Raw genomic sequence first — 25,411 nt, 5'->3', positions numbered from 1 at the left:
AATTTGTCTAAACCTCTTTATAAAATACCTTAGTTAGTTTTAGACTCTAATCAAATTATAGTGGTATGTATATTAGCTTCTGTGATAGGTCTTATTAGAGAAGGGGTGGTCACAGGACTTAGCCTTTAGGAAGTTAAACAAAAATTTAACTCTGTGTTGAAAAAGAAATTCCTGTCTGTATAGCTGCATTTTAATTTTTTTATTACTATTTTTGTATTTTTTATTTTTTTTATGTTTGTTTACTTACTTTTGAGAGAGAGAGAATGTGCAGGGGAGGGGCAGAGAGAGAGAGAGGGAGACGGGATTTAAAGCAGTCTCTGCACTGACAGCAGAGAGCCTGATGTACGACTTGAACTCACAGACCAGGAGATCATGACCTGAGCCAAAGTTGGATGCTTAACCAACTGAGCCACTCAGGTGCCTCTAATTATTACTTTTTTTAAAGTTTGTTTATTTAGAGAGAGAGAGAGGATGTGCATGCTTGAGCGAGCGTGGAGTTAGAGAGAGAGAGAGAGAGAGAGAGAGAGAGAGAGAGAGAGAGGATCCCAAGCAGGCTCTGCACTTACAGTGCAGGTGCTCAAACTCAGTAACAGCGAGATCATGGCCTGAGCTGAAATCAAGAGTTGGACTCTTAACCGACTGAGCCAACCAGGTGCCCCTGAGTTTTTGTTTTTATTTTTATGTATGTATTTATTTGTTTGTTTATTTTTAGAGAGAGAGCATGCAAGTGGGGTGAGTGGCAGAGAGAGAGAGAGAATCTTAAGTAGAGTTCATGCCCACTGCAAAGCCCAACGCGGGGCCCAATCCCACGACCCTGGAATCATGACCTGAGCCAAAATCAAGAGTCTGGCACTCAGCTGACTGAGCCACCCCAGGTGCCCCTATGGCTGGGGTGGCAGATGTTCTAAATTATTTTGAGGAAAATACTATAGAATTTGGGCAGCATTGTTCATAGCTATATCAGAAAATATTGGGGCGCCTGGGTGGCTCAGTCGGTTGGGCGGCTGACTTCAGCTCAGGTCATGATCTCGCGGTCAGTGGGTTCGAGCCCCGCGTCGGGCTCTGTGCTGACAGCTCAGAGCCTGGAGCCTGTTTCGGATTCTGTGTCTCCCTCTCTCTGACCCTCCCCCGTTCATGCTCTGTCTCTCTCTGTCTCAAAAATAAATAAACGTTAAAAAAAATTTTTTTTTTAAAAAGAAAATATTTGTAGACTACAACTTACGTGTTTTGGCCTTTTGGATCACCAATTATGTGCTTTCAGCCCTCATACAAAATTCCCTTCCTTAAAGCCCTTTACGCTGAACCCTTGAAATTATATACATAGTCATGACATAAAGCACTGAGTTGTATCTAGTTCTGTTTTCTCTCGTAACAGAATGTATTACTGAGGTTTATTAAATCTGTCAGTTGGGAAACTCGGAAGAACTTGGAAGCACATGCTTCCTTGAAAATTTGCCTAAAGACTTCACACAGTATCGGTAAAGAAGCACCCAAGAGTTGTCAGTTCCCGTGGAGGTGATGGTGATGTTGCAACTTAATGCTGTTATGTAATAACACAGTCTTCCTAGCAGCAGCTACATGATAAGAGTCTTAAAGATTCTGGCGGCAACTTCAATTTTAAAATATCTGATTAGCTCTTTCTCGCTGGAGGTACATGGAGACGTTAAAAAAGAGGAAAACTTGCAATAAATGTGGAAACTGGTGTCTGTAGTTAACCTATTTCTATAATCTGATATGACTTTCTCCTTATCATAAGGATAATGGAAATGGATTTTAAAATGCAGTCAGGAGCTCATTTGTGTTACATATACCTGAAAATTTCATGTAGGGAAACCTTTTGCGTTTTTATTTGTTGTCTTAACATCTGGTAGAGAAATGCATATCTTCTTTCACTTATTAACTCCACTTACAGAATTTACCTTTTACTCATTATCACATAACTATTCAAAATTATAAGTATGAAGGTGTTCATTGCAGCATTTAAAAAAATTGTTTTTAATGTTTATTTTTGAGACAGAGAGAGACAGAGCGTGAACGGGGGAGGGTCAGAGAGAGGGAGATGCAGCATTTAAAAAAAATTGTTTTTAATGTTTATTTTTGAGACAGAGACAGAGCATGAACGGGGGAGGGTCAGAGAGAGGGAGACACAGAATCTGAAATAGGCCAGGCTCTGAGCTGTCAGCACAGAGCCCGACACGGGGCTCGAACTCACAGACCGTGAGATCATGACCTGAGCCGAAGTCGGCCGCTTAACCGACTGAGCCACCCAGGCGCCCCTCCATGGTGTGTGTTTTTTATCCATTCATCAGTCGTGGACACTTGGGCTGCTTCCGTAACTTGGCTATCATTTCTTTTTTTAATGTTTTCATTTTTGAGAGAGAGAGAGAGAGAGAGACAAAGCACACACAAGTGGAGGAGGGGCAGAGAGAGAGAGAGAGAGAGAGAGAGAGAGAGAGAGAGAGGCACAGAATCGGAAGCAGGCTCCAGGCTCTGAGCTGTCAGCACAGAGCCCGACACGGGGCTCGAACTCATAGACTGTGAGATCATGACCTGAGCCGAAGTCGGATGCTCAACCGACTGAGCCACCCAGGCGCCCCTGCAGCATTTTTATAACAGGGAAAAACTAGAGGCAATATAAATGTTAAGAAGGGATTGGTTAAATAATTTGTTTATTGCATACAGTGAATGTTGATATAATTATGTGTGTATTTAAAAACCCTGACATATTATTAAATTTAAAAGACATGTGAAAAGGCATGTTATAGAACATTATATGTAGTTTGATCCCATTTATGTAAAATAATAGAAAAACTCACATATTTACTTAAATGTACATAGAAAATGCATCCTTAATGGTGGTTATTTCTGGGGGCTAGAATTGAGGGGGAAAACAATAGGGTATTTTTTACTTCTTACTCTATATACTGTATAGCATTTTTGTTTTAAAAGAGACTTCTATTATTTTCAAAATTGAAAAAGAAAGAAACAAATATAAGATCTCTGTGGTAGATTGCCTATAAAAATCATTCCCTTCCTCGTATCCATGCCCCTGAGTCATCCCCTCCCACACTGACTCTGGGCTTGGCCCTGACGATTCCTTTAGCCAATGGGGTGGTGCAAACATGATGCAAAGACTCAAAAAAGAACGATGCACATTAGAGCCGCCCTCTCTTTGGCTGCTTTTGGGATCCTTGCAACCAACCTCATGGAAACTGAGCTAGCCTATTGGATGAGAAACACATGACCCAGCACCCTTGCTGCCAGCCAGGCAACGGTGAGATGTCTGAGGGAGGCCATCCACCACTAGCTGTCCACAGTTGCATGAATGAGGTCTGGCTACGGTTTTATTAGCTGATAATTGCCTTTGTTCCTCTTACATACTATCTTAGTTCTCTCTCTCTCTCTCTCTCTCTCTCTGATGATCTTTCTCTTTTGCGTATCCATATCTCTCTCTTTCAGCAGCTTTCCCTGACTCCTCAAGCCCTCCAATATATCTCTTTTCTACAGTCTTCCGTTATTTTTATTCAGTACCATATAAGTTAATACTTATGTGCTATTTTTTCTTTTTCTGTACGTGTGTTAGTCTTTTCTATTTAACTAAATAATAAGCTCTTTGATTGTAGAAATCATATTTCACATCACATTCTCTGGCCTTTGTAGTACTTAGCACTTGGTAGAATTATATGTAGTAACTATACCTTGTCTAATTGCAGGGCAAGTGTCACCAATAGCAAGATACCTGACTGGGGCAGGAGAAATGCTATACAGGGGCGCCTGGGTGGCTCAGCTGGTTAAGCCCCCAACTCTTGGTTTCGGCTCAGGTCATGATCTCACAGTTTGTGGATTTGAGCCTCACGTCAGGCTCTGTGCTGACAGCACAGAGCTTGCTTGCGATTCTCTCTCCCCTCTCTTTCTCTTCCTCCCCTGTGCTCTCACTCTCTCTCCCAAAAGAAATAAATTTTTAAAAATTAAAAAAAAGAGAAATGCTTTACAAACATAAGCTATATCTGTTTCTGCTCTGTAGCTGTCTTATTTCCATGAAATTATGTATCCTTTGTTAAGTAAATTAAAAAATATATAGCAGCTTTGTGTGTGAGTGTGTGTGGGGGGGTCTCTTTCTTCTAATCTCAAATATGTATGTGTATTATACACCGTGCTACATATGTTTATATTAAACATGAAAAAATGTTAATTGTATATTAAGTGAAAAAGTTGACATTACAAAACAAGATAAATACTGTGCCTGTATACACAAATACTGTGTATGTATGAAATCTGGAAGGATTTCTCCCTCCACCCCCTAACAACCAAACAATAAAATACTACCTCAAATTTCTATATATTAGTATAGTTTACCAAGAACATTCAGCTTACTTACTTATGTGAGATAAATAAAGGGTTTCTGGGATGCCTGAGTGGCTCAGTCAGTTGAGCGTTGCATTCTTGATTAAAGCCCCGGTCATGATCTCACAATTTGTGAGACTGAGCCCTGTGTTGGGCTCTGTGCTCACAGCACGGAGACTGCTTGGGATTCTCTCTCTCTCTCTCTCTCTCTCTCTCTCTCTCTCTGTCTCTGTCCCTCCCCGCCCCTCCCCTGCTCGCTCACTTGCTCTCTCTCAAAAAACTAATAAACATTAAAAAAATAATAATAAAGGATTTCTTTTATACAAGTTGAACTTAGGTTAAATGAGAGAATTTATATTTAAAAGTCTCTCCTTTTACTATGGGACATTTCAGTGTTTCTCTATTTTAATTATTTTAGTAGACATTTGGGTTATAGGGATCATTCTAAAATATAGCCTGCCCTTCTTTTCTTAATTGAAAATAGTGCTAGTGGTGATCAGAGGGGTATTGATTTAGACAAAGTTATATTACCACAGACAGGTAGATTAATGAAAAGGAGTGGAGGGCCCCCAAACAAAAACACTTTTTCTGACAACCGCAGGTAGAAGGGATCAGCCCCAAATTTATTATCTCTGAAGCTTGGGATGGTATATGGGGATTCATTGTACTATTCTCTATTTTTGTATATGTCTGAAACTTTCCACCATCAAAAAATAATTTAAAGACATAACTTAAAAAATACAGATACTTTTCACAAATCAATAAAAATATGAGACATTGTAGTAATGTGAACTAAGAAATATTAGACCTTTGTGCAAAGCATTGTAAAATTTAGTGATTATTTTCAACATAAATGGAAAGAGATACTACTGACACTAAAAGTTACTTCTTTTAATTGTGTTATTTTTTTTTAATGTTTATTTATTTATTTTGAGAGAGAGTGCAAGTGTGAGCAAGGGAGGGGCAGGGTGAGAGGGAAAGAGAGAGAAAATCCCAAGCAGGCTCCGCACGTGAGATCATAACCTGAGTGGAAATCAAGAGTCAGATGCTTAACCGACTGAGCCACCCAGGTGCCCCAACACTAAAAATTATTTTTAATATGGCATTTCTCCAAATGGATGTCTAGATTCATTGAGGTCTCATTAGAACCCATTAGGACTTTTTTTTTTTTTTTGGTAGAACTTTCATAAGCTAATGTTAAAGGTCATGGACGAATACAGGGAATCAAGAACAGCCGTGGTGTTCCTTAAAAAGAAGAAAGATGCCATACTTTTTATAAAGCTGTAATAATTAACAGAATGTTAATGAGGAAATAGAAAAACCAATAGAATAGAGCCGAGTCTCAAGAATAAGGGAAAATTGATGACTGCAATTCTAGTTCTGTCATATTAGTCAAGTCAAATGATTTATTTTTTTAATTAAAAAAATGACGTTTTTAATTAAAAATTTTTTTAATGTTCATTTTTGAGAGACAGAGCGTGAGTTGGGGAAGGGCAGGGAGAGAGAGGGAGGCACAGACTCTGAAGCAGGATCCAGGCTCTGAGCTGTCAGCACAGAGTCTGACGTGGGGCTCGAACCCACGAATTGTGAGATCATGCCCTGAGCTGAAGTAGGAGGCTTAACAGACTGAACCACCCAGGTGTCCCTCATGGATTTATTCTTGGGCTTTAATGAAGAGGTTTTGCCCTGAGAGTGAGACTCAGTTGTAAGTGGCATTTATAGCCAGCATCTCTCAATTGTATCTTTTACTTGTATGCATTAGAAATTGTTGTTATCTTTCAATTCTGAAAGTTCTGGAACTCGTGGGTTATCCCTTTTCCTTTCAACCCTGCTTGTAGCTAGTTCTTTTCTGAGTTCATCTTTCTCATGTTTTGTTAAGTGCAGCTAATAGCATCCAGGGCTAGTAACATACTTTTCCCGGTTTCTTTGTATAAATCCGTAAGTAAGTTAGTCACTTCATCTCCTTTCCAAGTGATTGCAGGCAGATGCTGTTTTGCCGCTGTATTCTATGTGTCATCATTTTCCAGCCTTCAGTAACGGTTTGGTGCTGCTAAATTCCAATGCCAGTGTTACATATGTTGTGTATTTGTTATGGAAATAGCCCATTCCTGGTATCCATTTCTGTACCGGCTTTTTCTCAATAAGGCTGCCGTAACAACTTCAACATTTTAGTGTGTTAGTACAGTAGAGACTTATTTCTAGCTCCCATGTTAGCTATAAGATGTCTTCAGTTCTGAGGCTCCATTAAGTGTGTCTTACTCTGTGTTCCAGGCTGAGGAACAGCCCTATCTTGGTCTTAGGTTGTTGGGAAGTAAAAATGCTGAACTATGTAGTATCTCTTACGTCGTCTTCTCAGACATGGTGTGGGTAACTTGCCATTGTATTTCACTGGCCAAAGCAAGTCTTAAGGCCAGGCCCGTGTTCCTTATGACAGGGAAGAGTTTGTCTCTAAGGGGTGGACGGTGAGTCACCAGGGCCAAGAACAGGGATGTATAGTGTCACCCATAGGGAGAGGATAGAAGAATTGAGGACAACCATACCACCTGCACATCCACTTCTAGATAGTGGAGTGTTTTTCAAAGTGCTGAGTTCTTCTATGAAGATAATAAACATTTGGAATTATCAGTCTATAAGTGACTGTGAATAATATCAGCCAGGGAGAGGGAAGAGAGTGCTAGAAACCTCGTGGAACAGACATCTACAAAGGAGACTAAGGATGAACAGAGGTAGGAGGGAAGAATAGGAAAGAACATGTCCTGAGCTCTTGTTATAGAACCATTTCCACTCCCACAATTGTTACTTTTTTTTTTAAAAGAAAGACTGGGGGTGCCTGGGTGGCTCAGTGGGTTGAGTGTCCGACTTTGGCTCAGGTCATGATCTCACGCTTTGCGGGTTCGAGCTCCACGTCGGGTTCTGTGCTGACAGGTCAGAGCTTGGAGCCTGGAATCTGCTTCAGATTCTGTGTCTCCCTCTCTCTGACCCTCCCCTGCTTGTGCTCCGTCTCTGTCTCTGTCTCTCTCTTTCAATGATGAATAAACTTAAGTAAAAGAAAGCCTGAATGCAAATGTTTTAAATATATCCAGTTTGTACCATCACAAGACCTAATTTCCAAATAGCATAAGAAATTGATTTAATACATGTTTGTTTGTATTACAGAGATTTGCCACAATATGGGCAGAAGCAGTGGCAGTCCTATTTTGGAAGAACTTTTGATGTTTACACCAAACTCTGGAAGTTCCAGCAGCAGCATCGGTAAAGGAATTTTATAGTTACAGGAGAGTGAAGGTCCATTTTATATTAGTCCCACTTTTGACCTTTTTATCTCTTGGTGCATTTTAATATATTTCCTCTTCATGACGCAAATGAAAATGAATTGATTTTTTTCCTTTTTATTTAAGGTTTTAAAATGTAATGTTCTCATCTGATTTTTAAAGACAGTGTCATATCTGAAATGGTTCAGATTAACTGTGACATAGGTAGGCTGATTCATGGTTTCATTCTAATGTAGGCGTTGTTTATTGGCCAAAGCTATTTGGGGGTGTTGCTTTTAATTTTCATGAGCTTAGCTCAGAACGGTTTCTTTTCATATTTCAACTTACTTTAAATAGACATTTAATACTGCTTTTTGAATTTAATTGAATGATGATGTTGAAATCTCATGAAAAATTCATGAATTTGAATTCTGAATTGGGTGGTATTTTATCCTATTAAATTTACAGATTTGGTTATTTTTGGAATTTATAGTCTCTTATTTCTATTTTCTTATCTCCTATGTAAAACAGACAAGTCTTGGATAATCGGTATGGCTTGAAGCGGTGGCAAATAGGGGAAATTGCTTCTAAGATTGGGCAGCTATACTACCATTATTAGTAAGTGAATTGCATATGGAAAAAAATAAAGTGTTATCCTGGTTTAAACACAGCATGCAGAAGTATACTTACTTGGTAGGAGGGAAAACTGAGGAGGTACAAATGAAACCCCAGATCATAGTAATCAAAACAGTCTTATGAAATGATCTTCCATAATCCAAGTAACATTATTTGCTTAAAAGGCTTACCTTCCAAACAGTTTATTTGGACAGACGCATTTATAACTTAAATGATTATGATCTCCGTTTTAGATAAAGCATAAATACTAAATGAATTCATAGGTCTTAATGGCTTCACTTAAATCTTAATACATAACTTGTATGTTTGAATGAGTGGTTTTGGGGGGAATACTTTAAAACTCATACTTGTAGGATATATCTAAAAGGTTTTGTGAAGCAGATAAAGATAATTTTGATTATATCCTTAGTGATGGGTCAAGCAAGGAAGAGCACTCCTTTTAGGAATCTAGGTCTCATAAAGTAATATCAGTTATACCATAAAAAGCTTGGACCATATAGAACTTCTTCCTCTTCCTGTCTTTTGAGATACCATCCATCATTCCCCTGTTAAAATCACTCTTTCGGGTAGAATATTTTCTTAAGAAGTCCCTTGTAAAACTAAAGATGTTAGAGAACTGACTACATCGCCCTCTGAAGGTTCACATTGATTAGCGCATTTCTGAGTCCTGTGAGAAAAAAACTGAAGAAATGAACCAAAGGACAAATGACTGTGTTTGGATTTGGGGAAGGTCATGAAAGATGTAACTGGGTGGAATGCTGTTTGGAGAATCCCTTCAAAGAACGAAAATAATATGTACTTTGGATTGCCATCAAAAAAGGCTTGGGACCAGTGGAGAGGTTTTGTTTTTTTTTTTTTTAATTACTATTATTTTTACACATTGTAAGGGTGATGTGATGATTGCTTTGCTGATTCAAATTTAGTTTAGTCATTCCCATCCCCTCGTGTAGAGGAATAGCAGAGGAATGAAACAAGTATTCGTCATAAATGGTTTGAGACACTGTCAAATATGAAGATTTTTTTTTTTTTCCATAGCCTACGCACATCTGAGACCAGCTATCTGAATGAGGCTTTCTCCTTCTATTCTGCAATCAGACAGAGGTCATATTATTCTCAAGTCAATAAAGAGGACAGGTACGCACCTACTATGTTTTTAGAAAGAGAGAAAACACTCAGAATTTTTAGTCTGTGTGGAAATTATGCGGAGAAGCACACATTGGTTTATAACTTTTATTCATTTGAATGGGCTTTATTGAGTGCCTTACAATGTACTAGGCCTTCTTAAGCATACAGAGGTATGCTTACCTAAAAGCAATAAATGTTATAATATATGTTTAGCAGATGTCACAATACCTGAGTGGAGTCAGAGCACAAAGAAGGAGTTGATTGTTTCTATATGAAAGATTAAGGCCACACAAATTCTCATAGAAAAGAAACAACTCCAAAGTGAGGCTTCGCTGATAACCTTTGTCCTTTTTAGCCTGGGTAATTTGAATTCATATGCATTCAGAAGCCTGTTGACAGCCGTCCGTGGGACTAAAGAAAAGGCTGCCGGTGCAGTTTACGTTGTATTTGATAAACCCGTTATGTTCCGGTTGCATAGCTGTAGGAAAAAAAAATCAGATAGAAATCATTCATTCCAAATAATAATCTATTGAGCACTTACATATCTGGCAGTGTGGTAGATGCTTGGGTGGGAGAAGAAGAAAGAAAAGAAGGTATACAGGTGTTCTCTTTTCCTTTCAGAGGATTATCTTCTCATGGGAGTTACAGACATATTTGGGGCCCAGGTAGACTGTGATGTTAATTCCAGATGAAGACGGAATTGCTCAACAAGTCAGGGTTCTGCTGGAGAATCTTCGTGACTAGTATTCCCGGAATTGTTAGAAGAGAAAGTTCAGGCATAGTAGATCTGAATGTTCTCCCTACTACCGGCAACAGAACTCACAGTTATACAGTGAAAAGATTATATTCTCTTAGCAGTAGAAGAGAACATAATTTTGACATATTTTTCTAGAGAACACTTTGTGGTTTGGCTATCATAAGCCTTCCAGCTCAACAGCAACATGTTTTGGAAAGCCCCACTCTTGTAAATCCCCTTCATTCCCTAGCAGATCCTGTTCAGGCTTGTCCAGAGGAGGTTGCTTGATACAAGCAAGGCACACAGATGCTAGATTCTCCGTTTCCCCCCGAAGTCGTCACCGTGCTTCACTCTTCCATCAGAAGATCCGTCAGTCACCTCTCCTTCAGATTTTCTTATGGTTTCCTTCACGTATTTTCACTACAGTTATATTTCATCAGACTCCCACCCGCTTTCTTTCTATTCATGTTGTACAATTTGTCTGAATTCTTGGTGAGATAAGTTTTACTTCTAAAAATACACAGAAGGGCTATATGATATCTTCTCAGTATGAAAAAGACATATAAGGAAAGAACTATTTTAAGCAACAGTGAAACACCTTGTATAATTCACATTTCTGCATTTTCTAATTCACTCAAAGGGAAATTGGCCTTGGGCCCCTTGGCTTCAAATCCAGCAGTTTCATTTATGAAAATCATTTTCTGTCCTAATAGCAAATGCCACATATGAATGGTTTTCCTGTGCTGCCTCCTAGAGCAAGGCAGATGAACAGAGGCAGGATTATTTGGAACCAGGATGACAAAATCTCTTGCCTTAGGCCACCAAATTAGAATCAAAGGACAATCCTGTGTGCAAAATCTTGCCCTTGTTCGCTGTACCTTAGGAAGGACTTTACTCAGTTGGTAGGGTTGTTTGTTTCTTATTTCATACAGAGCAGGGAGACAGTCAGGGTAGCTATTAGTGACAGCTGCTAAAATCAACAGCTGGTTGATTAAAACTAAGAAGTAACAGTATTGCACAATTTCACAATTGCCTTAAAAGCAAAAATCTCTCCTCAAAGGGCAACTGCTCTCTGCACTGTCTCAGTACCTAAGGACTGTTAAAGCCAGAAGTCACGGTACATTTCAGCAGTCACCAAAGTGACTGCCTGTCACTAAGCATAAGCAAATGCTCATTCCAAGGGCCTGTCCTATTTAGTAGAGGAGACGTTGCCACATAATCACTTGTCCTAGGAGCCACAAACCCTGACTAGTATTGCAAATGGCTAAGGCTCAACCTGGTCGGAGTTAGATGTGGGGATGGTGAAGTTTCTGAGTACCCAGAAGCCTGGGGACACATTGCAGTTAGCCACCTCGGAAAATAGTGTCTCAGGCAAACATATAAAGAGTCAGTGTTTTAGAACTAGTGGGCCTGGCAGGCTGGACAAAGCTACAATTCTGGAGTGCCAGAATAACTTTGTCAAAAGGATCGTGATGTCAACTTCAGCGGTGACAGTGTTAGAAGTTTTACGTTGTGGGAAACGTGAATCTAAACTTGAGAACCTTGGCGCTTCCTAGTAGTGTTTATTGGGAGGATGTGATGTGGACCTTTCCAGTGTGATTCATTGGATGATTTTTTTCTTCTACAGTTTCATGTGTTATCAGGCAGTGGGCTGTGGGCCTGCCTGGGACAGCCTCTCGTGTGTATAAGTGGACAGCACTGACTTTTTTATCTGTGCTTTGCTGCAGTCCAACACAGTGGTTTCCAAAATAGAATACATCCACCTACTTCTGTATGTTTATTTAATACAGGGGTTGGCACGCTGTGGCCTGTTCCTGAACTGTCTGGTAGCTTAGAATCCTTTTTATATTTTTAAAGTGTTATGAAAACAGAAAAATATGCTACAGACGCCATATGGGCCTGCAGAGCCTAAAACATTTACTGTCTGGCCATTTACAAAACTTTGCTAATCCCTGGTTCAGTATGTTTGTGTAATCTGCATTACATAGTTGTATCATCTATGATATAGATTCATAGAACCTATTTTATTTTAGCAAAACATTAAAGGAATTGTCTTATTAGTATTTCAACTGTGAATTGACATCATCCTACAAATTTTCCTCCTACAAATTTTCCTCCTGTTTTGAATTCCACTTCTGACAATGTGGCAGGCTAGATAATCTAAAATACTGTTCCCCAAACACCTAGAGATGCTGACTGAACAGATCCCCTGTCCTTTTTTTTTATTATTATTATTATTATTTTTTACATTTATTTATTTTTGAGACAGAGAGACAGAGCATGAGCAGGGAAGGGTCAGAGAGAGAGGGAGACACAGAATCCGAAACAGGCTCCAGGCTCTGAGCCGTAAGCCCAGAGCCTGATGCGGGGCTCGAACTCACAGACCGCGAGATCATGACCTGAGCCGAGGTCGGACGCCCAATCGACTGAGCCACCCAGGCGCCCCTCACCTGTCCTTTTAAATGGACAGTTTAGCTGTCAAGAAAGTAAGGAGAATCCTCAGATTATCAACCCTGTGACCAGTGCTGTGACAACCTTACAAGAGTGTTTGGTTTTGGTGATGTGAAAGAGCTAGTAAGGTTTTCTTTAGGAAGAGGAAAATTGAAACCAGAAGGAAGGGGTGATATATAAGGATTGGTAAGAGAAAAGGTATTCCTTTGTTTCCTAAAAATCACGGACTTCATAAGACAATAATTTTAAGGATGGCTAATTGAGGTTATCAAGATAAAACGGGGCCAAATTCTGGATAATAATAACATGAAAGAAGAAAGAAAGTCAAGAATTAAATCATACCAATAAGATCCATTTATTGTTCAGAAGAAGCTTAGAGTAAGTAAAGTTTGCTTTTTAAAATAGTAAGAAAAATATTTTTAAGTAACATAAGGAGAATGTGTAATTTCTAAACAGGTAGAAGGGGGAGGAAAGTGAATAATAAAATTATGATCATTACAATAAAAGTTAGGGAAGGAATGTGTACTAAAAAAAAAAAGTATAGTTAGCACAAAAAACAAAGTAGGAATAAATCGAAGTACACTGGTAATCATAGTAAGTGAAAGTGGTCTAAACTTCCTAGGTAGAAGTCAGAGATTATCAGTATGCCTTTTTTTCTCCTCCCACCACCCCCTCATGAGTATGCCTTTTAAAAGAAAATCCAGTAATCTAGTGTTTACAAAAGATTTTCCAGAGATACAAGGTACACAGAAAAAGATAAAGTAGATACCAAGGGAAGAAATGCCACGATAGGTAGATAGATAGATAGATAGATAGATAGATAGATAGATAGAGATATATTTAAGTTTATTTATTATTTTGAGAGAGACAGTGAGTAGGGGAGGGTCAGAGAGAGAGAGAGAGAGAGAGAGAGAGAGAGAGAGAGAGAGAATTCCAAGCAGCCTCCACATCATCAGCGCGGAGCCCCACACGGGGTATGAACCATGAACAATCCGTGAGATCATGACACGAGTTGAAATCAAGAGACAGATGCTCAACTGAGCTACCCAGGCATCCCGAAATGCCACTGTATTTAAGGCAAGAGAGCATTATTAAGGATAGAGGTTTATTTCATGATGGTAAAAGGAACAGCTCAAAAGATATAAAAATTCTATGGGGCACCTGGGTGGCTCAGTCAGTTGAGCGTCTGACTTCCGTTCAGGTCATGAACATGCGGTTTGTGAGTTTGAGCCCTGCGTTGGGCTCTGTGCTGACAGCTCAGAGCCTGGAGCCTGCTTCAAATTCTGTGTATCCCTCTCTCTCTGCCCCTCCACCGCTCACACTCTCTCAAAAATAAAGATTAAAAACCTTTAAAAAAAAATATATATATATATATATATATACATAAAAATTCTAAACTTTTTTATATGCCCAGTAATGTAACATTATAATAAATAACAAAAATTAGCTTATTTTCTGGGAGAAATTGATAAATGGCCCAATATATAAGGAGATTTTTAATGTACTATATGAATCAGAAGACACGAAATGAGATTTATGTAACATAATTAAAAACTTGTTCTAATGTGCTTAATACTGCCTACAACAATAAGCAAATGCACATAATTTTCAAGTTTATATGGGACTTTTGTGAAGACTTGTGCCTGACACAAAACAGGTTTCAATTATTTTCAAGTGTATGATATCTAACCATGGTGCAGTGCCATGAAAAATTAAGAATGACAACATAGTTGTCTAAAAAATCAATAAATCTATCAATTAGTAGACACATTTCTAAATAACTCCTGGGTCAAAGAGGAATTTTTAAAAATTTTATTATGGAAAATGTCAAACATCTATAAAAATATACTGTTGTAGGGTTATTATAATTGTGATGTAGGCTGTGGAAATTAGAAATATCAGGTTTGATATCCCTCATAGGGATGAGTATACAGGTTCATGTGTGAAGAGCTACAATATTGATTGTAAATAGCCTTTGATAAGTTAAGAGTATGGGTTGCTACTCCTAGCAACCACTAAAAGAATAATAAGGAAGAAGTATAAGTAAGAAACTGATAGAATATATAAAGTAGAATACTAAAATATAATTAACTGAAAAGAGCACTAGAAAACACAGATGCAGAAGGGGCAAATGGAAAACAAACAGCACAGGGTGGCTCAGTCAGTTGAGCATCCGACTTCAGCTTAGGTCATGGTCTCGCGGTTGGTGGGTTCGAGCCCTGTGTCGGGCTCCTTGTCGACAGCTCAGAGCCTGGAGCCTGCTTTGCATTTGGTGTCTCCCTCTCTCTCTACCCCTCCCCTGCTTTACTCTGTTACTCCCAAAAATAAATAAACATTAAAAAAAAAAAGAAAAAGGTGGGGTGCCTGGGTGGCTCAGTCGGTTAAGCATCTGACTTCGGCTCAGGTCATGATCTCACAGTTCATGGGTTCGAGCCCCGCGTCGGGCTCTGTGCTGACAGCTCAGAGCCTGGACCCTGCTTTGGATTCTGTGTCTCCCTCTCTCTCTGCGCCTCCCTGGCTCACACTCTGTCTCTCTCTCTCAAAAATAAATAAACATTAAAAAAAAAAAAAAAAAAGAAAGAAAGAAAACAGCACAGAGGCACCTGGGTGGCTTAGTTGGTTTAGCATCTGACTTACTTTTGACTCAGGTCATGATCCCAGCGTCGTGGGATCTAGCCCCCAGCCTCCATGCTCAGCCGGCAGCGTGCTTAAGCCTGTCTGTCTCTCTCTCTCTCTCTCTCTCTCTCTCTCTCTCTCTCTCTCTCTCTCTCTTTGCCCCTCTCCCCGACTTGTGCTCTCTTTCTGTAAACAAAACAAAACATAAAGCACTGTAAGAGATGCAAACCCTTAGCCAAAGCAACAGTAAGATAAAATGTAAATGGTCCAAGTACCCGAGTCTATGAGGCAGACACTGTCAAAGTGGATTAAAAAGCTAACTCTACATTGTCTGCAAAAAATGGGTCAGGGCATCTGGGTGGCTCAGTCAGTTAAGCATTCGACTCTTGGTTTCAACTAAGGTCATCATCTCACAGTTTGTGAGTTCGAGCCCCACATCAGGCTCTGTACTGACAGCCTAGAGCCTGGAGCCTGCTTTGGATTCTGTCTCCCTCTCTCTGCCCCTCGCCTGCTCACACTCTGTCTCTCAAAAATAAATAAACATTAAGAGAAAATGGGTCAAAGTGAAAAGTCACAGGAACTTGAAAGTAAAGGAATAGAAAAAGACAGGGTATACAGACAGTAAGCTTAGGAAAACTGGTTTGATTATATTAATATCAGAAAGTAAGTTTCCAAAACAAAGAATGTTTGTCCTGGAACTCTTTTCACCCGTATTTTCCTGCCTGTTGTCTTCTACTCTTTATCACCTCACCTTAAACATCGCTCTCTTTAGGAAGCCTTCTCTGTGAGCTCAAATAGCATCCTTTCTCCTCTCAGTGTACTTATTCCACTGTGTTTTAAGTGTCTGTCTGTCTCCGGTACATTTTAGGTAGTTTCCTGTCTCTGAGATCTATGAAGAAGGGGCTGTGTCTATATTTGTTTGTCTTAATCATTTCTCTAGCACTTAACCAGGGTGCTTGATGCATCTAAGTTCTCAGTGGGTATTTGTTCAATGAATGAATTTGTGAATGAACATAATGAATCTGTGAGTAAGAAATGTGTTAAATGCAGCTGTAGGCTATATGCAGAAATGTTTGTTACTGTGCAAAATAGGATCTAAAAAAGTTTAAAAGCTGTCAGAAAGTTGGAAAAATCAAAGAGCATGTTTTCTTTTTTAATCTAATGAGTAATTTCCCATTTATCTGCCGTAGACCTGAGTTGGTCGTTAAGAAGCTTCGATACTATGCAAGATTTATTGTAGTTTGCCTTCTTCTCAACAAAATGGATGTTGTGAAGGATTTGGTGAAGGTAAATGTACTTTAAAATTATTAAAATCCTGGGGTGCCTGGGTGGCTCAGTCATTTAAGCATCTGACTCTTGATTTCGGCTCAGGTCATGATCTCACAGTTTGGGAGTTCAAGCCCTACATCAGGTTCTTTACTGACAATGTGGTGCCTCCTTGGGATTGTCTATCTCTCTACCCCTCCCCCACGTGTGTGTGCACACGTGCTCATGTGCACTTCCCATGTACACTCTGTTTCTCTCACTCAAAATAAAATAAAAAGAAATCATTATTTTAAAAATAAATAAAATTATTAAAGTCCTACTCTGTAATTGTGTATGGATAATTCTGCTTTTTTAAAAATAGATTTAAGATAAAAATAATTTTAGCCTATCTAAATTTAGTGTATATCTAAAACATTCAAAAGTGTGGTAACTTCGGACAAGGGTAATCTAAAAGAATATTCCTGCCCTCTTCATATTTCAGATACACACTAGCGAGAGACAGTTCTCTTAATTCTTTGTTTTTGTCCCTTAAGCGTGTTTTACATCTCACCACACATCAATGGATGGTTGCAAAATGCAAACAAAAGTTAAAATAATCAGTTTAAGAGGAAATAATTGAAAGGTTGGGTCAAGAATAAACATTTAATGTTTTACAAAGGTATTGCGAATGAGTTTGGGTTTTTCCATCCTTTTACTGTGTCTCCATCACTGTCCTTTGTTACCTCAGGTAAATTAGAGGTGGGTTCACTTAATGTCTCTAATTATTCACACCCCGTTCTGGTTGCACTCTGCAGTCAGCCAGCTGTTTCCACAAGATACCTCTTAAATTTTGGTACTCGAGTATCACATGTTAGTTTTGACAAGTCCTTCTCTGTCTTCCTCCACCTCTAGTTACTAATAAGACTGTTTCCAGAACACAGTATGATATGAACCCAAAGAAAATCATCTAGACAGTCTTTGTTTTTAAGCATTAAAAGCTTGGGGTTTTACCTTCAATAAATTAATTGCTGATGTAGAATTGAGTAGATATGAGTTGCTCTGGATCTTTATGAAGATCTTGTTGATGTGTATCATTCTGGAGTCTTTTATTTTAAAGCAAAATAAAGTAGTTTTCTTCATTTTGGGCTATAATTGGGACCATATATTGATAATAATCAAGCTTCTTTTTTTATAATAATCAGGCTTAACTATATCAATTTCTGTAAAGAATATGGTACAATATAGCAATCTATTTGTATGTGTATTTTCCCCATAACTGTTTTTCTTTGTGAAAAATTTAAAATCAGGAATTGTCAGATGAAATTGAAGATTATACTCACCGCTTTAATACTGAAGATCAAGTGGAATGGAACTTGGTGCTTCAAGAAGTAGCAGCTTTCATTGAGGTCAGTTTTTGACAAGAGAGATTGTCATAATTATGGAGAAGTAAATGCCTATGTGGCATGTTTTTATGGTGTGTATATGTCAATAAGAAGGAATAATTTATCATGTTGACATTTTGCCTTGGCCATCAACTACTCCTTTTTTTCTCCAGGCGGACCCCGTAATGGTATTGAATGATGATAATACCATTGTTATCACATCTAATCGCCTTGCGGAGACAGGAGCACCATTGCTGGAACAGGGCATGATTGTGGGACAGTTGTCTCTGGCTGATGCGCTCATTATTGGTAATTGTAATAACCAGGTAAAGAATTGTGAAGGAATTGTGCTTAAAATTCAATTTAAAAAAATAGTGCTTATTATTACAGAATTACAGATTAACATCATGTAATTACTGTTTCCTTGTAAATATCCTAAATCCATTTGTGAGGAAATGTTTGATTAAATAACACAGTGTCCACATATGGGCTGTATTACAGGCATTTAAAGGTTTAGAAAGAATTTGTAATCACAGAGGAAGATATAGTCATGATATAGTTAAGTAAAAGTAAACTTGGTATGGAGGTATGTAAACAGGATTATTTCATATATGTTAAAATGTCTGTATACATATATGCACAGGCAAAAGGACTAGGAAGAAATTTACCAATATCATAAAAGGTTTATCTCTGAATAGCAGAATTATAAGTAATTTTTATTTTCTTCTTTACAACTTTCTAAATCTGTATATTACTTTGACGGTCAGGCAAAAAAAAAAAAAGAATTATTTTTAAGCATATTTGTCATAGCAAATTTCAGATTTTTTTCGTGACAGAATAGTTCCATGATGATGAGGATTTAATGTACTAGAAATGTAAATTTACTGGAAATTATGGGATATCAGAAAAGTGTCAAGTGAATACATTTTTATTTTTTTTTTTTTAATTTTTTTTTTAATGTTTATTCGTTCTTGAGAGACAGAGCATGAGTGTGGGGGATGCAGAGTGAGAGAGGGAGACACAGAATCTGAAGCAGGCTCCAGGCTCTGAGCTGTCAGCACAGAGCCCAATGCGGGGCTCGAACTCACGAACCGTGAGATCACCACCTGAGCCAAAGTCAGACACTTAACCGACTAAACCGCCCAGGCGCTTTGAATGACTACATTTTTCTGTATGCATTATTTACATGTTTTAATTTTGTATCCTTCTCTTACACTTTTCATTTTTGTTACTGTTAACTTTTTCTAGTACTTCTCCAGTTTTAGCTGTTAAAAGCCATTGGTTTGCAAATTTAATTTAAATTAAAACATTGCCTGCCTATGGGCAGAAGACAGAACAGACATTTCTCCAAAGACATACAGATGGCCAACAGACACATGAAAAGATTCTCAACATCACTCCTCATCAGGGAGATGCAAATCAAAACTACAATGAGATATCACCTCACACCTATCAAAATGGCTAAAATCAAAAGCATAAGACACAAGTGTTGGTAAAGATGTGGAAAAAAAGGAAGCCTCCTGCACTGTTGGTGGGAATGCAAACTGGTACAGCCGCTTTGAAAAACAGTATGGAGGTTCCTCACAAAATTACAAAATAGAACTACACTATGATCCAGTAATTGCATTACTGGGTATTTACCCAAAGAATACAAAAACATATTTTCAAAGGGATACATGCACCCCTATATTTTTTGCAGCCTTATTTACAATAGCCACACTGTGGAAGCAGCCCAAGTGTTGATCAATAGATAAATGTATAAAAAAGAGGTGGTATAGGGGCGCCTGGGTGGCGCAGTCGGTTAAGCGTCTGACTTCAGCCAGGTCACGATCTCGCGGTCCGTGAGTTCGAGCCCCGCGTCAGGCTCTGGGCTGATGGCTCGGAGCCTGGAGCCTGTTTCCGATTCTGTGTCTCCCTCTCTCTCTGCCCCTCCCCCGTTCATGCTCTGTTTCTCTCTGCCCCAAAAATAAATAAAAAACGTTGAAAAAAAAATTTAAAAAAAAAAAAAAAAAAAAAAAAAAAGAGGTGGTATATATATATATATATACAATGGAATTTTCTTCACCCCTAAAACAGAATGAAATCTTGCCATTTGCAACAACATGAATGGAGCTAGGGAGTGTAGTGCTAAGTGAAATAAGGAAGTCAAGGAAAGACAAATACCATTTGATTTCACTCATATGGAATTTAAGAAACGAAACAAATGATAAAAGGGAAAAAAGAGAGAGAGAGACAAACCGAGAAAAAGACACTTAACTATAGAGAAGAAACTGATGGTTACCAGAGGGGAGGTGGGTAGGGAGAAGGGTGAAATAGATGATGGGGATTAAAGCATAAATCATGATTAATAATAATAATAATAATAAACATTGCCTACCTGAAGTTCTATATAAGTATTATTCAAAACAGAAAAGGATGCGGTCTTAAACATTGTATAAGGCCAAAATTTACTGAAGAGGTTATGAAATACGGGCCATAGCCATATTTCAGCAGGTTACCTTGCCAAAAAAAGTTGTTTTTGTTTTTGTTTTTTTAGCATGTTTTTTTAAGGATGCTAATATAGGTCTTGTTGTTTACATGACTACTTTTTATGTTTTTAAAAATACCCGAGGAAATTGATGGATAAAGATATAAATAAATGGAAAGATACATGATAAAGCAAATACAGAAAATTTTAATGGTATAGAATTTAGATGATACAATGTATATAATTCTTTTAATTTTCTGTCTTTTGAAATTTTTTATAATAAAACACTGGGGAATAAATTACCCAGTGTCATTAAGTACACATGAATGTCAGGAGTAATATTATGATCAGAGACTTCTAGGTCTGTATACTGTATTAATGGTAAGTTTGTTTTGCATGCAGGTTAAGTTCAGTGAGCTGACTGTCGACATGTTCCGGATGTTACAAGCCCTGGAAAGGGAGCCAATGAATTTAGCTTCCCAGATGAATAAACCAGGAATGCAGGTGATCTTCTCTCCACATTTGCAATTTTGGTAACACCATCATTGCTTCTGCTCCTCATGGAATGCTCTTATTCAACAAATGCCATGCATGCGAATAAAGAACTCTCTCGATGAGGCACAGGAGAGATAAGCACAATAACAGTAACATGGAGTAATAAAAAGATATTTGATGAAGAGTATAGTAAAAATAGGCATTGATAATTCATCCGTCAAAATCAGCCTGTATGTGTCTTGTTTTCTGTGTGTGAATATAGGAATCAGCTGATAAACCTACCAGACGAGAAAACCCCCACAAGTATCTGCTCTACAAACCAACCTTCAGCCAACTCTACACGTTCTTAGCAGCATCTTTTAAGGTATATATGATCCAATACTTTTTATTGTATGGGGGGAAGTGTGCCCTAAATAGAATCTGAGAGTCACTCTTTTCTTTGAATATTTGAGTCAAGAATGTAGATAAAATATGAAAATGAAATCTGCATTCAGTATACCTAATCACAACTATTTTAGGAATGGAAATTGCTTATGTTGTTATGAATGTTCCTTACCATTAATTAACGAGAGTATTGATTAATTATTCTTCTTTCTCCAGGTTTTTATTACTAACCTACTGTAGATATAACAGTCAGATTGCACAGGCATGTTATGTATTTAGGCAGCTCTGGGAAGCCCTGTGGTCATCTGAAAGAACCATGAGAAGTAGTGAATTCCTCCCAAAGTTTATGTAGAGGAAGCCATGGGCAGGAGTTTATCTTGTAGACCCATAGTCAGGATCTTTACTTCACCATTTCAAGGTTTGTCAAGAACATTCTCTAAATGATGAAATTTTTAAGGCAGAAAATGTCTTCAAAACTTTGGGCAATAGTTATAGATTATTGATTCATATTGACTCTTTGTTGTATAAACAGTTATGAGTTGAAACCAGCAAGAGTGTCCTCTTGGAGAAGACAGTGATACCTTATGTTAGGTTCTTGTCCCTGCAACTTTAAAATGTCAGGAACTTTGAATAAAACTGTTTTTTGTTTTGTATATGTGATTTTCTTTAATTTCAGGAGCTGCCTGCCAATAGTGTGCTTCTGATTTACCTGTCAGCCACTGGCGTTTTCCCCACAGGTCGTTCTGATAGTGAAGGTACAATAAAGGAATGCTCCCTGTCGTGAGCAGGGCTTGAATTCTCTTTATTTTCTACAAGATGATGGCCCATAGCCCACAGACCATCCCAAGCTTTCCAGAGAGGCTTCCAGATTTGAAGCCTGGTCTCTTTGTTGAATTGACAATCTTGTAGATACCCCAGTCTGTTTTATTTGCTGAAATATTATACTTTGAAGTCCACGAATCATCAGCAATTCATATACTAAATGCATGCCTCATTATCAAATTTGCCAAAGGCACATATATATTTGTATACGTATGGAATAACTGAGCCTAATTTTCTACTTCACATCATTGAATTTTTCTGGGCCGTTAATGTGTCAGGGAATCTGGTCAGCGGCTTCATTGTGGCTGAAAGTCTTTGTAGAAATCAGTGCATTGCTGTAACTGTGAAAGTTCAAGTCCTTGTCATGATTTTGTTTCTGTCCTTTATTTCATTTTATGGATTCAACCTGAAGAATATTGGGATGCTATTTCAGAATGAAAACTTTTTAAAACTATTCAGAATATATGAGTCCAGAATATATGAAATTGGTCAGAATAGATGAGTAACTTGAATGTAAATTAGGCAATTAGATCTTTGTCTGGACAAAAAAAAATTTTTTTTTCTTAACATCCTTAACATTTTCCTCTTCATCTGTTTGTTGAAATTTGCATTCCTTTATACAATGCATGTCCCTGCCATCTTCCTTGCATGACGTACAGGTCCTCTTAAAGTGTTAAAATGAAAACAAAACAAAATAAATCTCAATGTCTTTTCATTCAAGTGATTTTTAAGGGGTAAAATATAATACAACATTAAAAGTTACACACAATCATAAACTACTTTGAAGTTTTTCATAATAAAGCTTATAATTTTATTTTTAAATAAATGGAAATTTTGTAATTTTTTTAAGTTTATTTATTTATTTTGAGAGAGAGAGTGAGCGAGCAGGGGAGCAGCAGAGAGAGGAGAGGAGAGAGAATCGCAGGCAAGCTCTGCGCTCTCAACACAGAGCCCATTGTGGGGCTCGATCTCACAAACTATGAGATCATGACCTGAGCTGAAACCAAGAGTCGGACACTTAACCGACTGAACCACCACAGTGCCCCTTTTTCCATGTTTTATAACATAAACTGTTGAATCAGGTTTTCTGAGCTCCCATTTAACATATTGACCTCTTCTTTTCCTTTTTTTAAAGTACAAGAGGTACTAACTAAATGGTCCTTTGGGAGAGATGATTCCTAACATCCCATAGCTGTTCCATTTAGACAAGAGTTCAACTAACCAATGTGATCAGTAGGAAAGGCTAACTTTAAAACCGAAAGTACAGTGGCTGACATAATAGTGATAATAACAGATTTTTTCACACACAGAAATTTGGCATTCCTTTTCTAAAAATGAAGTGTTTATCAATGAGAATTTTCAAGTCTCACTCAAAATTTTTCCCTAAATTTTATAATTGGTGGCTCACTTAAAATTATATTTAAGAAATTATTAGGTCTTCTTTCTGCAACTTTCTCACTTAGATAATTTGGTTGAATGTGAGATTTTGATTTTGCTTGAAATGTAAAGATCATTTTGAACATCCCAGCTCTCCATCCCTTTTACTACCCAGAATGAGGGGGTGCAGTAGATTCTTGTTTTGTTTCTCATTATCTTCTGTTTGAAGAACTGACAAATAATTAAATGATTTTTTTAAATGTTGAAACAGGCAACATGCTGAAATCATTTAAATATTGCATTAAACTAGGATGTTAAATTTTAAAATGTTTAAAATGTTTTGTGATTATCTTCCACTTGTATCAATCAGAGATTCACACAAGACCTTTGAATTTTGAGCATCAGATCAATGTTATTGTCCAGCTGAAGTCTAGGATTCTTCCCTTGTTTTTATAGGTCCTTATGATTTTGGCGGAGTACTTACTAATAGTAACCGGGATATTATAAATGGAGATGCCATCCACAAACGAAATCAGTCCCACAAGGAGATGCACTGGTATGTATTCTGGTGTCTCTCCTTATTATAAAAGTAAACGTCTGTTGTAGAAAACATTAAGTGAATGGGGACTTTTTTTAGTACTAGAAGTATTCCCTCAGTATAACACGTATTTGGGTTCTAGCAATATTTCAGGCTCTGACTATCCTAGGAAATTAGAATTTTTGGCTGTTCTTTGTTTTTAAATTTTTCATTCAGTATTATATGTCAGGCACTATTCAGTCATGGGGATATGTCAGCGAACAAAATTAACATTCAAGTTGGAGGAGATTTTACGTGTATACATAAATAATATGTCAAGACATGATACATGTTAACATCCATGCAAGAAGCTTTTTTAATATAAGAGTCTGTTGTTTAGATATAGTATAAATGAACTTAGGTGTATGATTTTAAGGAAAGTTCACCTATGAATGTTCACTCTTTTTCTAAGTACAACACATTCACTGCTTGGGCCATTATTGGCTCTAGAATTTTTCTAGCTGAGAGATAGCAATTTCTTGTTATAAAGGAGACTGGACTTGTCTGAAACTGCATTTCTAATCGCATTTTACACAAAAATGTTATAGCTGTTCGTATTAATGAGAAAGGGAAGACAGAGAGGGAGATATTTCAAATTATGTGTATAGTAGCTAAGATTCCTCCAAGCCATATGTTGGTGCTGTCATTGACCTTAGTTGTAGATGATTTATATTAGAAAAACTTATGTTTGGGGCACCTGGGTGACTTAGTCGGTTAAGTGTCCGACTCTCGATTTCTGTTCAAGTCGCGATCTAGAGGTTCGTGAGTTCGAGTCCCACATCGGGCTCCACACTGACAGTGTAGAGCTTGCTTAGAATTTCTTCTCTCTCTCTCTCTCTCTCTCTCTCTCTCTCTCTCTCTGTCTCTGTCCCTCCCCAGCTCTCTGTTTCTCTCTCCCTCAAAGTAAATAAACTTTTTTTAAAAACCTGTATTATTTAAAAGAAAAACTTACATTTGAAACATATTGGTTTGATGATGTTACTCATTGACACATCATTTTATATATTTATGTTTACATTTGCATTAATATTTTTACACATATACCCATTGTCCAGTAAGCTACAGATAAGAGAACATGCACAAAATTGTTATCTTTTCCTATGCACTGGCTCCCAAACGCATATTGTGGGACTTCAGCCTTTGGGTGCCATAGGTCTTCTGTGGGCCAGTGAATCTATACGTTTAACAAGCACCCCATCTGATTCTGATGCAGAGGTACAGAGGAAACGTAAAGAATAGTAAAAGGAGAGCCTGTGCTTATTACTGCAATGTTAAGATATAGCTTGAAATATTAAATATCTTTAAAATAAATACATTGAAATACAAATCTGGTTGTGTTAGTACATCCTGTTTTCAGAACATTTTCTTAGAAGGAGCTTTGAAATACTAGCCCAGCACCTAAATGCTGACTTGTGGGATTTCCCTATTGTATGTTTTGTCCATCTGTATATCTGTTGACTTCTCTTTAGCTTGAATATTCCTGTATAATAATGATCTCTGAAC

At 37.8% G+C, this 25,411-nt stretch overlaps 1 protein-coding gene across 2 annotated transcripts in view; it reads left to right on the top strand.

The window, feature by feature from the left end:
* SCAI (suppressor of cancer cell invasion) overlaps positions 1-25,411 on the top strand; it is a 144,681-nt gene that overhangs the window by 85,840 nt on the left and 33,430 nt on the right. For both annotated transcript variants that reach the window (XR_006196007.1, XM_042913622.1), the window contains exons 4-13: positions 7,501-7,596; positions 8,127-8,213; positions 9,267-9,365; positions 16,350-16,446; positions 17,712-17,810; positions 17,960-18,112; positions 20,656-20,757; positions 21,011-21,112; positions 21,809-21,887; positions 23,788-23,887. Coding sequence is in view for 1 of the 2 variants with exons in the window: in XM_042913622.1 (XP_042769556.1) it covers positions 7,501-7,596; positions 8,127-8,213; positions 9,267-9,365; positions 16,350-16,446; positions 17,712-17,810; positions 17,960-18,112; positions 20,656-20,757; positions 21,011-21,112; positions 21,809-21,887; positions 23,788-23,887 (1,014 nt within the window). In the remaining variant the exon portion in view is untranslated. The remainder of the gene's footprint in view (positions 1-7,500; positions 7,597-8,126; positions 8,214-9,266; positions 9,366-16,349; positions 16,447-17,711; positions 17,811-17,959; positions 18,113-20,655; positions 20,758-21,010; positions 21,113-21,808; positions 21,888-23,787; positions 23,888-25,411) is intronic.

The sequence above is a fragment of the Panthera leo genome, chromosome D4, assembly GCF_018350215.1.
Source record: "Panthera leo isolate Ple1 chromosome D4, P.leo_Ple1_pat1.1, whole genome shotgun sequence".
NCBI lineage: Eukaryota > Metazoa > Chordata > Mammalia > Carnivora > Felidae > Panthera > Panthera leo.
The sequence above is the reverse complement of the archived record's forward strand: the minus strand, read 5'-3'. Positions and strand labels throughout refer to the sequence as shown.